Here is an 18,152-nt window from a genome sequence, read left to right as displayed (position 1 = left end):
ACTCAGGAAGTTGTGGCAGGAGGACCACAAGTTCTTGGAAAACCATTTCTCAAAAATAAAATAGAAATAAAGGAGGGCTGGGATCATGGCTCAGAGGTACCATGTGTGAGACACTGGTTTTGATCCTCAGCACCACATAAAAATAAAATAAAGATATTGTGCCCACCTATAACTGAAAAATTAATATTAAAAAAAAAGAAACAAAGGAAGGGGTTGGGGATGGAGCTCACTGAGACAGCACTCCTGATTCAATCCCCAGTACTAGAAAGTAAAAATAAATATGTGATAAATTTACATAGTATTTTTTTATTGTTTTACCTGGATGCATTTGTTCAAATAAAATAACATTATTTCCCAAGATGACAGATTTTTCTTGAAATTTTTATGTGAAGTTATACAAATTTGAATTAAAATTGTGTAGTAACTTTCATAGCAGTACTTTCCAAGGCCACAGTTTTAAGGTACCAAATGTGATAAACTTTATCTTTGAGAATGCAAAAAGCTTTCTTTTAAAGATAAAGTGCAACTAGATCATAGAAAACTTGGGAAATTCAAGCTTTTAAAAGTCTTATAAACCAACAGTGATTTATCTATCTGATAAATACTGTCCATCAACAAAAAGGAATGAACTATTGATACAAGCAAAAACTTGAGGCATTCTCTTAGTCCATTTAGGCTTCTATAACAAAATATATAAGAGTGGGTAATTTATACAAAACATAAATTTGTTTCTCATATTTCTGGCAGCTGGAAAGTATAGGACCAAGGTGCCAGTTGATTCAGTGTCTGTTGAGGGCCACTCTCCACTTCTAAGATGGCTCCTCTTTCTGTGTCCTCTGGAGAAAGCTGTGTGTTTGCACACATGAGAATGCAAGAGAGTAAAGAGGGCATTAGCTGTCCCCTGCAGTCCCTTGAGGAGATGCCACGACCAGCACGGAACAATCTAGCAGTTTCTGGTGAGAGGCAAAGGGAGATAAGAAAAAGATTCACAAACACAGATTTTGAAGATAATAGCTGGGGTCAGGTGGAGAATTTCTCTCTGATAGAAAAGCAGGTCTAAAGGGTTACCCCAGCAATCTTTATTTATATATGTCTCATCAGATTAATGACTATGCAAGCATTACTCTTTGTATTCATGAAAGTTTCAGAGTTAGCAACATTATACAGTTTATTCCACAGTTACATTCTACAGTTGTAATGTACAATATTAGGAGCTTTGTGTAGCTCTCAGGAAAGTCCATTGTTTAAAGTTAGCAGGCAGGTTCAGGTATAGTGGAGCTTAGTGAAACATTGTGGTTGTCTAGCAAGAGAGTTCCTTTATTCCCAGGAGCTGTGTGCTGAGACCAAAGTTGAGGCTGATAAGACTCTAGCAGAGCCTCCTCATGCAGGGCATTACCGCAGCAGCTAGGCATCCTGCACCTCTGCACAGAAACTTTCCCAGACCCCAAGCCACAGCCTGAGGTCATCAGAGACCTCCATCTCAGACAGTGCTCTTCCATTCTCTGTCACCACTCTCCACAAGGAGGGCTCTATCCTGGGGGCCTCCTCACTACCTCTTAAAGGTCTTTTCTTTTAATATCATTGTACTGGGGACCAAGATCCAATATGAAATTTTAAGAGGTCACAAATGTTCAGACCACAGCAGTTATGATGCTGTGGGTTAAACCCAGTCTCAAAAGGTCACATGCTGCATGATTACTTCATGATACTGTCTTGAATTTACCAGATTGTGATGGTGGTGTTTGGTTGAGGCCCAAGGCAGGACTCTTCACCACCTACTTTTGAGTTTTCTCATCTGTTCTTCATGTGATGAAGACTTTCAGTGGTACCCTTTATTCGCATTTTCATTTTCTGAAGCTCCAGTTACCCATGATCAACCACAGCCTGAACATATTAAATGATACACTGAGATATTCAGAGAGAGCACATTCATATAAATTTTATTACGACATATTGTTAATAATTTTTCTACTTTATTCGTAGTCACTGTTGTGAATCTCTTACTGTGCTTACTTGTGTACTTTGTTGGTGGTGTATATGTAGGGAAAATGTAGCATCAGGTCATGGTACTGTTTTCATTTTCAGGTATCCCCTGGGGTTCTTGGCTTGCTTGTTTGTTTGCAGTGGATACAAGCCCACTGGAGCTCACTACACCTCCGGACATCTCCCTGTCTTCATTTCAGTCACCTGACGCATGTAGCATTACATGCATGTGTAATTGAGGCACCTAACACACCTTCTGAGCTCTGAGCTTTGCTGGCCACTGGCTTCCAAACACCTGTGTGACAGGCCCCGCCCTCCCCAACTAGCTCAGGGGCCACCTTTTCTGCAATTTTTTTGCTGGCTGTTCTGACCAGTGACTGCTTCCAGCCCATGAGCGTTGCTCTCAGTTCCCACTTTTGCACATCACTCCTGACCCTCAACTTGACCTCCCAGCACCTGGCATCTGACAGGCCTTGCTGAGGCTCACAGGGATTGAGTCTATTTTCAGTCTAGATCTTGGAACTAGTACATGTCAAAATTAGGGATCAATATGAGTCATTCTGAACATCAAGAGTGTAGAGGTCACCTACTCTTGCTTTCTTCCCAGGACATGGAAGTCTGCAGTGGAGTTAGCAGGAGGTCTTGATCCCTCAGATTTTGGAAGGAGAGGGCAAAGGAGCCTGGCATTGCTCAAACTCTGGCTGGAGATGGGTGGGTCACAGTGCGCATTGACAGGAGAAGATTTCCTCCCTACCGAGAAGGAGAAGATTCATTTGTTTTCATTTTGTTTGACCAGGAAAGTGAGGAAGTGGGCATGTTAACCTCCTCGGTGCAGTGTTCACAGGTTAGTCAGCCCATAGGCACCTGAGCGCATCTGTTTGAAGGCCAGGAGGCGTCCTAAACAAGACCTAGAGATTTATATGCTGTCTTGCTGTGATTGTATTGGGTGACTGACCCTGTGAAAATTCTTTGGTGCCATCTACTGCTGTCCATGGGTGTTTCTCCTGAGTATAAAAAAGCCATCATAGAATGAAGCTTTGGGGAAATTTTCAGATTAGATGGCATATGTGTCCTCGTGGCCTTAAAATTTACAGGAAAAGTTTTGAATGCTTTTAGTAAAAGTTCTGATTGAAATAGCTTCTGTTTTCTTTTGCTCAAATCAGAATCTGCATGTACATTATTTCAGATGGATTCTTTCCCTAAGGAGATGGGCTATGGAGCTGGGCTTACCTGGAGGTGATGAGGGTTGAGCTTAAATGCAATGAGCATTCTGGGGCCGATGTGGGAGCCCAGTGTGTAGACTAGGGACGCGCACTGCAAGTGTATCTGGAGTCTGGGTGATCTCCTCAGACGTTTTGTAGCGATAGGGTTAGCCTATTTGGAGAACAAGAACCATTTTGAAGGTGTTCCTTCATTCTAAAATTTACTTCATGTATTCTAACTGTAGCAAAATCCAGATTCATGCATGTGATTATAACATCCCTGAACACACTATTATTTAGGGTAATTCATTTCATTTTTCTGATTAGATAGCATTAAAAGTCATAATTGCGTCCTGGTTCAGTTAACCATCTTAAATTACAAATGAATTCCACTTACTGGAATAGGTCTGTTGGTAACAGTTTCACAGTTGCTACATCAGCAGTGGAATGAACCTAAACTGTAATTGATATCTATTATCATGTAACCTAGTTCTGTAATCCTTCTCAGAACAGTAGCATGTTTGTTTCTGGAAGTCACAGACCATATAACAGTTTGGCACTTTTATCACAGTTGGAGAGAATGCTAGGATTTGAAATTCTAAAAAATTAAGAACATTCTTAAAATGTAAATGCAGCAAGTTGTGAATCAGTCTGCCAGCTTAGTGATTAAGTTGGAGCGTCTTAGAGATTTTTAACATTAAAAACAAATTACTCCATTAGCATTTAATCAGAATACACAAAATGGATCACAGTACATGTGAATCTTGAACACTCTATGTATGATTAATGTCTTGGTTGAGGAAAGATAAAGTTTACGCTGCATTTCATATAAACTGTAAGCAGTCATTCTTCTTAGTTTTTATTTCTCTAAAGATATTCTCTCTTCTCTTTTCCAGTAGAAGCTTCTGCTTTGAATGGTCTCTGAAGGGTATTTGTATTCAACCCCAAATGTCCCAGTGGTGATTATGTATAATATTATATTCCATGAAATAATAAATTTCCTCCACTCTTTAACAGAAGTTAATTTATTAAACCATAAATTGTTCATGAAGAGGAACCTGAAGGTGCTGCTTTGGTTTCCAACAGACTCTAAGCTCTTCAAAAGTGCCTGTCCGGCTAAGGACAGGAATCCATTTGCATTACAATAGCTATGGCAGGCTGACATTTGCCAAAATAATTTGACCAGAATCCAAAAGGGCACAACACACCTTAGTTTTCCAAAGTGCAGATCTCTGGGCCAAAAGATCAGAGCCAGGGAAAGCTTCACAGGTGTCCGGTTTCTTTGCCACCCACTTCCTGCTCTATGTCGATATACAACTAAATATATATATATATATATATATATATATATATATATATATGTATATAATATGTGTGTGTGTGTGATATTTTTCTTTTTTTTTTTTTTTAATCCACAACTGTCCATCCTACCTGGTTGATTTTGCTATGGTTTCATCTGGAAGCACTGGAATGGATGGACTCCAGGCCTTCACTAAAGAGGCTACAGAAGCATACACACTGACACTGCACCACATAGACTGTGGGCAGGCACTGTTTCTCCCACATGTCACTTAGAACATTTAGCCCTGCCTAGTCTGACTATCAGGGAAACTGCGGATACTCAAACCATTTTTGACCTACCAAAATGGCAATCCACATGGTTCAGACTGTTAATAAACACACACTTGACAAATACTCTTTGGGAATCACAGTCACAAGAAGTCTATAAGTTAAAGAGCAGTAAATAATCATAATTTATTTATTTGTCCATAAAGTCACATCTTAAAAATTATAGTTGGAAAGAAAATCTGGAACTGACAATTACACACAGCTTTCAAACCAGCCCCTCAACATCCTTAGCTACTCACAGTCCTGTTAGAACGGTGAAACAAAACTAATGAAAGACAACAGCCACTAAGCAAGGTGACTCAAAATGACTTTCCAGGAAGGACCAGTAGCATCCAGTCAACAGCCCATCCAGTCAATAGCCACTCACATGCATGCTACCTAAATCTCTGTGCTTGAGGTCTCCCATGTCACATGGGCCACACAAAATCTCTCTTCATTCGGTGTGATGAACCAATGCATTTCCATACAGCCAGCATCCAGTGGAGGGCTCCACACAGGAAAGGCTCCACACACATGAGGATGCTGTTGTCAAGGGCTGTGAGGCCACAAGACGGTTCAGCATGGAATTAGGATAAGGGGAGATTTGCAGAAAGAAAAAGAAAAGCATTTTTCTGTGGACACTGCTTTCATTTGAGCTTTGGAGAAATTCTATGATTCAGAAAAATAAAATGAAGGCCATGTAGTATTTATGTGGTACTGAGGATCGAATCCAGTGCCTTACCATGTGCCAGGCAAGCACTTCACCACTGAGCCACAACTTCAGCCCCCAGTTGTGGATTTTAAATCACAATTTTATACACCTCTTATACACAATCTATACACCTTTAAAATATATAATATTTAAAATAACCAAAGAGAGGCATAACTGATTCTTTTGTATTGATCCTGTCATTACTTGTTTGTTCTTGTATTTTACTGTTAAGCACCTGGAACACAAGAAACAGTCAATTAATAGCTGTAAAATGAGTGGATAAATCTTTAGACCATTTCATATTTATATTTGCAGTGATCACCACTTGATTTCCTCCATAGGAATGAGCCTCGTGGTGATCTGTGCCTGAATGGGCCTTAAAGCCATCTGCCTCTCTGTTCCATCTGGTGGTGTTATCCACATGCAGTAAGGTGCTGCCCACTGCCTGTCACTGGCAAACACTATCAGGGATGTAAAAGCATTTTTCAATTTCAAGTCTACAGATCCATTTACTTTAAAGTCTAAAATCCAATATTATCTATATATTTTTATAAAAATTTAAAGAATGCATTTAAGTGAGTATTTTACATGAAATCACAAGTATGAAAGTATTGTGTGGATCTGCGTGCACTAATGATTGTGATGGTTTTATTTGGCAGTTTACGTGTGAACTTGGATATGGGCAAAGCAGCCTATGGATGGATGATCATGAAAGATGAGAATATCCCTGGTACAGTCGTTCGGACCAGCACTATACCAGAAGAACTGGGGCGCCTCGTGTACTTATTGACAGATAAAACAGGTACTCTGTAGTCTGTTTTCCATTGAGAGCATCAGAGCACATCCAGAAATGTTCCTGGTTTTACATGGACATGTGTGTTGTAAGAGAATGTTGAAGTAATATGTAGAATTTTCCATACTGTGTCTTTGAAAGTTGTTCATACAACTTAATCTTCATTTTCTAATATGCACAGTATCCTTCAGGTTAGCAAAATGTTAAGTTCTTGGGACTTTAAGTGACCTATTTCTGTACTTTGAGTTTTCTATAATTCTATAATTTTATAGGTTTTTTTCTAACAGCCTATATAACAGTTTTTGAGAGCAAAAATAAAATGCACATTTGTTTCTCATAAATGGATACTTCTGAGCTTTCAGAAGAAAACAAGGCATGTGAATTTGGTATTCTAATAATATTCTTCTTAAGAGTTTTACTATAAACTATTTATCACACCTTACAACTCTGTGCCCAAAACACTGCTTATCTTTATTTTGCATTTTTTTCTATTTTTATAAAAAACTCACATTAGTCCATCAAATGCTAAATAAAAAAATAAATAAGTCTACTGCTATAATAAAAGATACAGCTTAAGGGTAAAATTTGTCCTTAATTTATCAACTCATAATTTTAAATTCCTAATAATTATTCATGAACTAGAAATGAAAGAATACTTATATAATGTGGTAAAGAAAATATTCCACATCATGTGTAATAATTACATAGTAGAAAAATTCTTGTAATCACCAGGAAGAAATGGAGAAATCTGGATTCAACTATTACTTAGTATTTATTTTAGAAGATCTAGCCTTTGTAATAAGACAAGAAATCAAAATAATGTGTACAACTAAAGGAAGAGAGCACGTGTTTGAAGATATAAGAGTGAACTGCAGAAATCAACTTACAGCTACTAAGTCTTAAGAAATCAGTAAAGTGTCAGCTTGCAGATTAGGTTGTCAGGTTGTAACCCCTTTATGTGTAGCTGTGGAACACACTGGAGAATAAAACTCCTTTCACAGTGGCACCTGTAGAGCACATGGATATGAACCTGCAAGGGCATGTGTAAAAAATGTAACAGAAGATTTAAATAAATGGAAATTCAGTATTCTCTAGGTATAAGGTCTCATGGTAAATTTGTAAGCTTAGTACCATTCAAAATCCACTTTTGAAGTTTTGGGGGGTTTTTGTTTTGTTTTGTTTTGTTTTCTTTGGTATCAGGGATTAAACCTAGGGGCACTCAACCACTGAGCTAAGTTTCCAGCCCTCATTTATTTTTTTTATTTTGAGTTAGGGCCTTCCTAAAGTTGCTAAGGCTGGCCTTAAAATTGCAGTTCTCCTGCCTCAACCCCTCAAGCCACTGGGATTACAGGTGTGTGTCATTGGGGTTTTTATTTGAATTTCATTCAAGTTTATTTTCTGTGGTACATTGAGGTACCTGACCAAGAAAGGATAATGCTCATGACTCCAGATAACTCACAAATAACAATTGAGGGTCTTCTGATTCATGAAGGTAGAATGAGAACATGTATTAGGGTTTCCCTTCCCAACCTCATAGAGCTGACAGGAAACAGTTTTAAAGAATAAATCTGTAAGGCTGGGGCAGTAGCTCAATGGTAGACCACTTGCCTGACACTTGTTAGGTGCTGGATTTGATTCTCAGCATCACATAAAAACGTAAAGATATTGTGTCTATCTACCATCTAAAAATATCTTCTAAAAAAGAAGAAATCTATTGCACTGATAACAAAAAAAAAAAAAAAGCAAAGTACAATTAGAGTCACAGAAATGGGGTATTTCTAGGAAAGTTCTAGAACCAATTTGAGGGAGAAGCCAGAACAAAGCAAACCTAAGCTCACCTTTGCTTCCACAGAGAGCCCACTCAGATGGAGGGAAAGCTCTCCAGAAGGGAGTCCTGGAGACATATGGCCAGAAAGCCTGTGGGAGGACATGGAAACTCTGAGGGTCCCAGACAGCACCAGTCTGCCCCTTCATGTCCATGCCTGTGAAGCTGATGACTGCCAGAGTCTACTGTGGGCCAGAACTGGAGCCACCTTCTCCTCACTCGGAGACCTGGGGAAGAATATGCTGATCGGCACATGAGTCCCTTGCATGAAACTCACAGACAACACTTAGGAATACCTGGAGAAAGTCCTACTTTACGGCCAGCCTTGTGCTGATTGATATATCAGTCAGAAGTGAAGATTGTACATGTAAAGTCAGGGTAGCAATATGAGCAAGCAGCCTGTTCCCAAAGAAAAATACATAGCAAACCCAAAGGAGCTTTGGGAAAATTTTTAGGATTTAGGAACATTTGGTTATATGAGTAGGCTCAATACACAATGAAGCTGAATTTTTACACACCACACCAGTAGACAAGACACTGGATATGGGAAATATCTGTGAGAGCACAGCATAACTAGAATGCAGCTAAAAGTAAGTTTTAACCCAGAAACGTGTCAACCAAAGGTAAAGCTCTTAAAGAAGACCAAAAGAGACAGGCAGGCACCCCCTCCATGCTGGAACTTCCCATGGAGAGGACCTAACAGGCACACATTTCATGAGTGGGGTTTTTAAGTACAGCAAACATATGGCAAAGCAGGGCTTCCTCTAGGCTTTGGTACCTTGTAAGATAAGTTTTGCAGTATTTATCAAATTGAAGTGTGTACCCCGCCATCCAACAAGTTCACTTCTACTTCTGTTCCCTAAAGACATATTTGCATATCTATGCCACAAGATATACACAGGAATTTTCTTAGCATTATTTTGGTCAACTAAAGCAAACAACTAATTGTCTAAATATAATTTAAAAAAAAAAAAGTTGGTCAGGAGTAGAATAGATAACCCGTGCCATGTCGTGCAGCTGAGTATTGAACAACGTGACAGCTGAGCAGGTCCTTAAGTGCTCACAGGTATATTATATATGATATATGATATTCACGTATATCACAGGTATATTATATATATTATCAGGTATATTATATACCTCACAGGTATATATAATATATGAGATTCAGACATAGTATCAAGCTAAGAAAAACACACAAGAAAAATCAATAGTGTTGACTGACAAAGATTTAAACTATAAAAGGTTAAGCCATTTAATATGTAAATAAAAATTAGTGGTAAAGCTGTAATAAAACAAAGAAAAGAAAAATCATTAAGTCAAATCAGAATCAAAAGATAGTTGATATGTCTTCCTTAATACGAAGCAAAATGAACTTTTAAAGCATTATTCAAGGAAGTGGATTGCTGCATAAAAATAGTAGTTGCAAGTCTAAGTGTTTGTGCCCTTAAACAGCCTCAATCCACAAACAAGAATCAATAGACTACAGGAAGAAACTGATTATTACAGGAGGAAATTTTAGCTTCTCTTTAAATTATTGATAAGCCAAGCTGGCAGGAATCAGCCACAATGTACAGGATTTGAATAGAACCTTTGCCAGCTTTGCCCTCCTGCTCACAGATGACATTGTCCATCTGATGCTGATAACGGGCATTCTCATCAAATATGGAAGACTCACAAAGGTTGGACATGAGTTAGGCCCTGATTCAATCAGTGAATTCCAAAGTGTAGGGATACCTGCCTAAAATTAAAAAAGAATAAAAGGTAGAAGTTTGGGCTGGGGGTTGTGGCTCAGAGGTAGAGCACTTGCCTAGCATGTGTGAGGCACTGGTTTTGATTCTCAGCACCACATTATGAATAAATGAATAAAATAAAGGTCCATCAACAATTAAAAAAATATTTAAAAAAAAATAGAAGTTAAAATCATAAAATGATAAGTTCTTTACTCCCAGTATGTTGCGAAGTTGAAGAATATACCTTAAAATGACACATAGATACAAAAAGACTTAGCAGAAATTTAAAAATTCTTTGCCAAGCACTGTGGTGCACACCTATAATCCCAGCAACTCTGGAGGCTGAGGCAGGAGGATGGCAAATTCCAGGCCAGTCTCAGCAACTTAGCTAGGCCCTAAGGTCTCACCTTAGTGAGACCCTCAAAATAAAAAGGGGCTGGGAATGTTGTTCAATGGCTAAACACCAGTTCAATCTCCAGTACCAAAAAAGTTAAAAATTTTAAAAAAATAAATAAAAATTATCAGAACTAAATGATAGAATTGTTTGCCATCAAAGCTGGTGGGATGTTTTAAAAGCAGTGCCTTATAGGAGCTTTCCTCCATTTTTAATAGAAAAAGAAGAGAGGCTAAAAACTGAATCTTTGATGGCCAACTTAGGAACAAGAAAACAAAGCCAAATACATAGAAGAAAAAGATCTTAAGACACAAGAGCAGAGATAAATGATATGGTACACAAGACGTCAAGTAGGGCATGATGGTGCACCTGGGGCCCAGCTCGTCTGCTCGCCACAGGTTGCTTGAGCCCAGGAATTTGGGCCATCCTGGGCCACACAAAAAGACCCTGTCTCTATTCTTTAAAAAAAATTGTCCAGACCAGGTGTGGTGTCACACACCTATAACCCCAGTGTTTGGGAGGCTCACACAGGAGGATCACAACTTCAATTCCAGCCTCAGCAGCTTAGGCCCTAAACAACTTATCAAGACACTGTCTCAAAATAAATAAAAAGGGCTGGGAATGTGGCCCAGTGGTTAAGTGTCCCTGGGTTTGATTCCCCAGTGCCAAAAAATAAAAAATACAAAAGCCTTGGCCAAATGCAAGTTGAAGGCTGAGGCAGGAGGGTCTCAAATTCGAGACTAACCTGGGCAACTGAGCAAAACCCTGTCATAAATTTTTAAAAGTTGAGGGGCTGGGGATATAGCTCAGTGGTAAAGTGCTTGCCTAGCATGTATGAGGCAATGGGTTCAATTCTCAGCACCACATATAAGTTAATAAATAAATAAAATAAAGGTCCATCAAGAATTAAAAAATATTTTTTAAAAAAAATGAAAGCTATTAAAACATTCTGAGGAAACAGTTGTAGCACTGCGAACAATGAAAGAGAAAGGTAGGTTAGAAACCCCTGACACCAGCCCTTCAAGACATGCACTCTCAACATACACAAAACTTCCATAGATGAGGAAAATGGATGTTCCACTGATAGAACACAGGGAGAGCAAGCCAGGAGACTTGAAAGTGTCCCTGGAGTCTCTCTCAAACCCTAGATAAGCTGTTACAAGGCCGGATTAGTATTGCTACAAATAGAAATATATTCTGCTCAAGTGGAGTTTACTCTGGCAATGGAAAGATGGTTTAATATTAAACCTGCACGGATTAAAGGAGAAATCCAAAATAAATTACACGATAATAGGGAACTGTAGCAGATAAAGATGCTCAAAGCATTTGGTGAAGTCGGCACCTGCTTGTGACTCCTGAAACTCTGCTACCTGGAAGGGCCTTGACCCTGCTCTGACGCATGTCACTGGTAAGCTCTCCCACTGTTGAGGGGAGGAAGAACCCTGTGTGAGCACATCTCCCCCGCAGACAGAGGGAGCCACTGGATGTGGACATCACAGGAAGGGATGTCACACACATCAACATGAAGTCTCAATCACACTGGTAGCAGACAGAAATCTTCAGTGCAAGAAGCTGTCACACATCATTATCCACTTAGATTTTCCCTAGAAACACAAGGTTGTTGAAATTCAAAAATCAACACGTGCAATGTATGCCTTGAATACAATTCAGGGAAATTTCCATGTGACTCAGGAAGTCCAGTGAAGCCTTTGTATAAATTTCAACACCCCATTCATGATTAAGACCTCTTAGCAGGCTAAGAGGAAAGGGAACTCCAATTCTGAAAAACGGTTTGCTCAACATAGCATACAGCTGTTGCTGTACTTAAACGTAGGATGTTGCATACTTCCCTCAAGACCAGGAAGAATGTGTCATTTTTGAGCTCATCCACAAAGCAAGGAAAATGTTGGAGGTTAAAAAAGAAGGATAGCCTTTAAAAATATATATATATTTTTTGGTTGTAAATGAACACAATATCTCTTTTTATGCATTTATTTTTGTGTGGTGCTGAGGATCAAACCCAGTGCTTCACATGTAGCAAGAAGGCAAGTACTCTGCCAGTGAGGTATAGCCCAGCCCAAGAAGGAGAATCTTATTAGCAAACAGCATATATAGAAAATCTAAATAACTTTACAGAGAAATACCAGTAGCTCCCTTTAGCAAAACTAATATAGGAAATTTTACCTTAACATGTGTAGTAGCATAAAAACACAAAGTTCTTGGGAATAAATGCATTTCCATTCCATTATGGTTGAGGAGATTCAGGAGTTCTTGGGTGGCCTCACCTCAGTCTTTCCTCCATAGTACTTTCTGTCCACTGAATATGGAACTTACTGTTGATAGTTCTTTTCTTTCAGCTCAGAAAATGTGGCTGCTCTGGCTTTGTGGCTCAGAGGGGCGCAGCTGGTGTCCCTGTGGAAATTCAGCTTTTCTCTCTGGCTGAATCTGAGAGCTTTTCTTCATGATTGGTTTCCAAAACTCAGTTCTGATGTGCCTTGGCCTGGCTGTTTGATTTTACCCTGGTTTGAGATTGGCTCAGTTGTTGGGCCTGTGTGGAGTCTTCAGCCAGATGTGGGGACTTCTGCATTGGGTCCTCTGAGCACATGTTCAGCCCCATTGTCTTCCTGTCCTCAGATTCTGGAGCTAGGAGAATGTGTCTCTGTTGCAAACCCCTCATGCCCTGAGATTCTGGGTCGGACAGAACTGGTATGGACTGCCCTGCAGTGCAGTCAGCTCCCCTGTTACTGAGGCAGTACAGCCAGGTGTTCATTTCTGTTATTGGGGGCTTTTGTTATTATACTTAGTCCTTTTTTTATAACTTCTATTGGTTTTCTGAGATATTCTGTTCTTTTCATTTGTTCAGAGAGAATTTGTAATCAATTATTGAAGCATTGTTTTGGTAATCCTTCTAAATCCTTGTTCGATGATTCCAACATAGGCTCCACCCTGTTATTGACGCAAAGTGACCCCACCAGTGGTGTCAGACCCATCCAGTAAGTCAGGGGGGAGGATGAGGCCACGGACTGCTCTTGGAGGCAGCCTGGAGGTCAGGAACCCAAGATCCAGGCTTCCTCTTGGGATGGGAATGCAGAGATCCTGTGCTGGGAGGCTCCCCCACAGGCCCAGAGTCCTGCACCAGTTGCCCTCTGACCACAGTCAGAGTCGCCTCCTGTGCCATTTCCAGGACTAATGGTGGAGCCCATCCAGAGGAGCTAGGAGAGGCGTGGAGGACACCTGGTGGGGGCCAGAGGCCCTTTTGTGCCAAATGACCTGCACGGACATTTCTAAGCATGCTGCTAATCTATTCTTTCATTTCATTTACCAGCAAGTACATCCCAAGAATTACAGTAAGCTTGAGTGACTGCTGCATGCTTTCTGTGTCTCTCACCATCTGATGTTTATAATAAATGTTCTGTGACATTATCCCTCCTTAAAATGCTAGGTTTTATTTTACATTTTAAACAACGATGGAATTCTTAACTACACCTGCCCCACTTTTCATTTTGGAATTTGAGCTCCATCGGGGTAGGACACATGATCTTAGCACGGGATCATGAAGTTGAAACCTCCTCACTCTTTGCTGCTTTAAAGCAAACCAGTGATTCTTAAAACATAGTAAGTAAATAATCTTAGCACATGAGATTTTCAAAAGGATCATAGCAAAGCTACATAGAGTATATTAATGTGATAAAAATCTATGCATTTTGTTGCTTTTCATACAAGTCCTTGGAGGAATACAAGTCCTGATATTGAAGCTGGATGGGCTTTTTAAATTCATTGGTCTGGACTATTTTTTAAGAACCTGTCTCAGTAATCACAAGGTGAAGCCCTGTAGCTGGAATGTTTCTGGCTGTATCTCCAGCCATGGCCTCTTCCTGGGAAGAGACCGTCTCCCAGAGAGCTCTAGATTCATGGCCTGGTTTGGGGCTTGGGTCCGCCATTCTTGCCCAGGGGAGGGGGACAGGATACCTACCTCCTGATATCCGTGGAGCCGTGGAGATGGCAGCGTTGCTGTGGCCTGTCATGAAGACCACATAGTACAGTCATGGGCTGATGAGAAACTAATCATACGGATGCATTATTTCTGCATATGGATAGTTAACATTTTTTTACTTCCTCACTTAAGTTTTATTTAAACATGTGTTCTGCATGGTCTGATGGAACGAAAATAGGATTTGGAGTCAGTCAGACATGGGGTTGAGTCCTGGCTTCCCTCTGCCGGTGGCCTTGGCAGATCCCTAACCATTCTGAGCAGTCAAATGGGATTTCAGCCATTGAAATTCCAAGAGTGCTGGTGGTTCTACATTCTGGGGATAGTAGATGAACACAGAAGCAGAAATTGAGGGCCAGCCTGGCAGGGACTCCCCTTGCACCCTTACCCCAGGTTTTTAGCACCGTGTTGAGGCCAGTGCATGTCCTGTGTTAGCAAGAAGGTATTGCATTACATGGACAAAAAGGATCCCTTTTGGTCTTTTAGTCCCTATTTCAGTAGATGAGTTGTCCTCCATGTGCCAAGGTTCCAGCACAGAGATCTCTGCTTCTAGTGTCCGGTGTGGAGTATAGGGCAGTTAGCAGACATCTTCCACCTGGCCCAGTTTCCCCTGAAGTGGTGGAGAGAGAGCTGTTGTCCGAGCTGACACTCTCATTACTGACACGAGTGCACAGTGGACCTTCATACGAGTGTGAATTGGGTTTGTGCTTCATCAGAATGCTTTTTGACAAGAGGCGTCCATCACAGTGGCTCTTTCATTTGCCACGGCAGAAGAGAAAAATGAAGTATCCCAATAATTGCATTATAGTTTCCTTCTTGTGGACAAGAAAGCAATGTGGTATAATTAGGTTTGATTGGAATGCACATTTCCGGTAAGATCCAAAATTAATGATGTTGCTATAGTGACACATCTGCCGTCACCAGTGCGTGAAACATAAAGTAATTCATTCGACAAGAGTAGACATCTGTGAACTACAAGGATGCAGACCATATTGACACTGACCAGAAATACTAGACACTGTGTGATAAATGAACAAATGATGCTGAAGCAGGAGGATGGATAATTTGTACTTGATCTGCTGGGAGAACTTTAATCTTCTCACTGGTTGCATTTGACAATGCCATTGTTTAAAGAACAATGCCGCAGAGAACTCATAAATTTTAACACTTCACTCAGGGTGCAACCTACTAAAGCAATACACTACTTCCTTTGTCAGGGAGTTTTTATCTTCATGTAGAATGAAGCCGTTACTACAAACACCCACTAAAACAGCAGGTTTTTAGGACTTATATTTTAACTATAGCATCCCTTTCCTAAAAGTTCTGTGCTGTCCAGACTTGAGTCGCTTGTGTTTCTCTGGACAGTGTTGCCATGAGGGAAAGGCTGTTTCCAAAGTCTGTCCTAAAGGCAGCGGAACATGGTGTTATGTGTGCTCGTCAGCACAAACAAGGCTTGCAGACGTCACAAGTGGGAGTTAGCCGTGTTTATTAGTGTCCCCTGTGTGATGGCAATGAGGACATTTCAGTTACAGCACACATCCCTAGTCAGATGGGTGCATTATTCACTGAGGTGTGTGCTTGGGTGTGGGTCCTACATAACATTCCAGGGTGTTTAGACCAGTTGAGATACCTTACACATACAGTAGCTGCACAGATGCTTGTGACTGGAAACCTCAGCCTTCAGGAGAGCCTGATCTACGGTGAATGTAATGTGGACTCTATTTATTTAAATAATGTTAGGTATTTGTGAAGACCAAGGCGTATTTCAGAGTTTGGTGAGTCGGTCTCATCACTTGAGAAGTTGTTTCCCTTCATTCACGGGATGGTCTAAGTAAGTTTCTTTGGATGTAACCACTGATCATGCTTGGCTATTTGCCTAGCTAAGGTCTTCCTGAGAATAGTATCCCTCTGGGTAAGAGTTGCTTTAGTTTATATATCACAGTCACCTGCCTGCTTTTTATAAATTATGGCCTGGTGAGTCTTGTCTAATCGGTGTCTCCTCTGCTGGTCGAGCGAGGGTAGCATCTGCCACTGCCCTGAGAATGGTGCCTTCAGGACTCTACCTTAGAAATCAGTTTTCCTCTGTGCACTGCAGTCCAGGAAACCTGTGCTTCTTCAAAGAGCCACTGCACTTGCATTAGAAATCCCATACAAACCTGGGAACTTGGTATCATAACCACCCTGTTGCCGTTCTCTGCTATGGAGTCTTTTTTAAAAATATATATTTATTTATTTTTTAGTTGTGGCTGACAAAATACCTTTATTTTATTTATTTATTTCCATATGGTGCTGAGGATTGAACCCAGGGCCTCACACATGCTAGGCAAGCACTCTAGTGCTAAGCTACAACCGCAGCCCCTTGAGTCTCTCTTACCATCTTGTTTTTAAGTTAATTCTTTCTTTTTTAAAATTTCTAGCCTAAGGGCCTATTCCCTTTTGTCATATTAAGATGACAAAAGTTTTAGAAATCATTAACTGGTTTAAGTCATGAAAAGATTTGAGATAAGATTTGAAAAATAATTCTCTTATTTTTTACTTAACTGATTTAATCTTGTTATATTATCTACTATTGTACAAAAGGGCAAAGTAAGCCTGAAACTAAGAAGTTGTGAAATATTTTCAGAATTCCTCTTAATATTTAAGGAAACTATGTGCCTCAAAGGAATGTCTGGTAGTATTCTAATTTCGTTGGCCCTGCAAGGTTGAGTATCTTAATTGAGATGCCAAAATAACAAAGCCAAATTGTATTTGATGAGATATACTAGTCACTTATTTGAATTTTATCAGTTTTAAACTGCTTTCAACATCTTTTATTAGCAACTTAGCAATTTTAGGAGATGCAAAGTAATTATTCATAGTCATTTGATGCAGATGAGAAACACAGAATGTGTCACTCTCGTAGCATTTTGGCATAACTGTGACGTCTCAGTACCATCCAAGACCCTCATTGTCTCAGACAGCAGCGCTGCATGCATTAGAACCACTCTTGGTCCTCCTCTCCCATCCACTGCCTGGGCAAACCTGGGTCTGCTTCCACCCCTGGATTTGTCCAGTGTGGACATTATATGTGGATGGAATCATGCAACATGTGGCCTGTGTGTCTGGCTTCTTTGATTTAGCAGAATGTCTGCAAGTTCATCCATACTATAGTATTCCTTTTTATGACCACATAGCTTTCCCCTATATGGATATATACCACATTTTACGTATCCATTTTTGAGTGGGGTCTGGGGGGCATTTGGGTTGTTCCTTATTCTTGCCTGTTATGGATGGTTCTGCTGTGAACCTCAAGACTCTAGGCAAGAAAAAAGAAGTGGCATTCGTGTTGCAAAGGTTCTATTTGTGTGTAGATTGGTCTGTGTATAGGAAATCCAGAGGGAGCCCCTAAAAATATGTCAACAACAATAATAGTGAGTTTGTAGGATGTAAGATCAATATAAAAAATGAATTGTATTTTATATACTAACAATGTGCTATCCAAAATAAAATTAAGAAGGCAGTTTCATTTATAATGGCATCAGAAAATGAAATACTTTTTGATGTATTAAGATGGCTACAGAGGGGCTGGAATCATGGCTCAGTGGTAGAGTACTTGCCTAGCACACATGAGGCACAGGGTTCAAACCTCAGCACCATGTAAAAATGAAATAAAGATATTGTGTCCACCTACAAGTAAAAAATAAATATTAAAAAAAAAAAGATGGCCACAGAGCTCCCGAAATTGATCCATAGATTCTACACGGTGCCTGTTAAAATCCTAGCTATCTTCTTTCCAGAATCTACAAGCTGACCCATTGGTTTTACCGCATGCAGATATAGGAGAGACCATTGATAGCTCGAACAATCCAGAAAATGAATAAAGTTGGAAGACTCATGCTTCCAATTTCAAAATCTACAAAGCCAGTCAAGAC

General features: G+C 40.0%; 1 protein-coding gene across 2 annotated transcripts in view; it reads left to right on the top strand.

Moving 5' to 3' along the window:
- The window catches only part of Atp9b (ATPase phospholipid transporting 9B), a 254,916-nt gene that overhangs the window by 179,344 nt on the left and 57,420 nt on the right, over positions 1–18,152 (top strand). For both annotated transcript variants that reach the window (XM_078029853.1, XM_078029852.1), the window contains exon 13: positions 6,165–6,307. In XM_078029853.1, the coding sequence (XP_077885979.1) occupies positions 6,165–6,307 (143 nt within the window). The remainder of the gene's footprint in view (positions 1–6,164; positions 6,308–18,152) is intronic.

Source organism: Ictidomys tridecemlineatus, chromosome 13 (genome assembly GCF_052094955.1).
Source record: "Ictidomys tridecemlineatus isolate mIctTri1 chromosome 13, mIctTri1.hap1, whole genome shotgun sequence".
NCBI lineage: Eukaryota > Metazoa > Chordata > Mammalia > Rodentia > Sciuridae > Ictidomys > Ictidomys tridecemlineatus.
The sequence above is the reverse complement of the archived record's forward strand: the minus strand, read 5'-3'. Positions and strand labels throughout refer to the sequence as shown.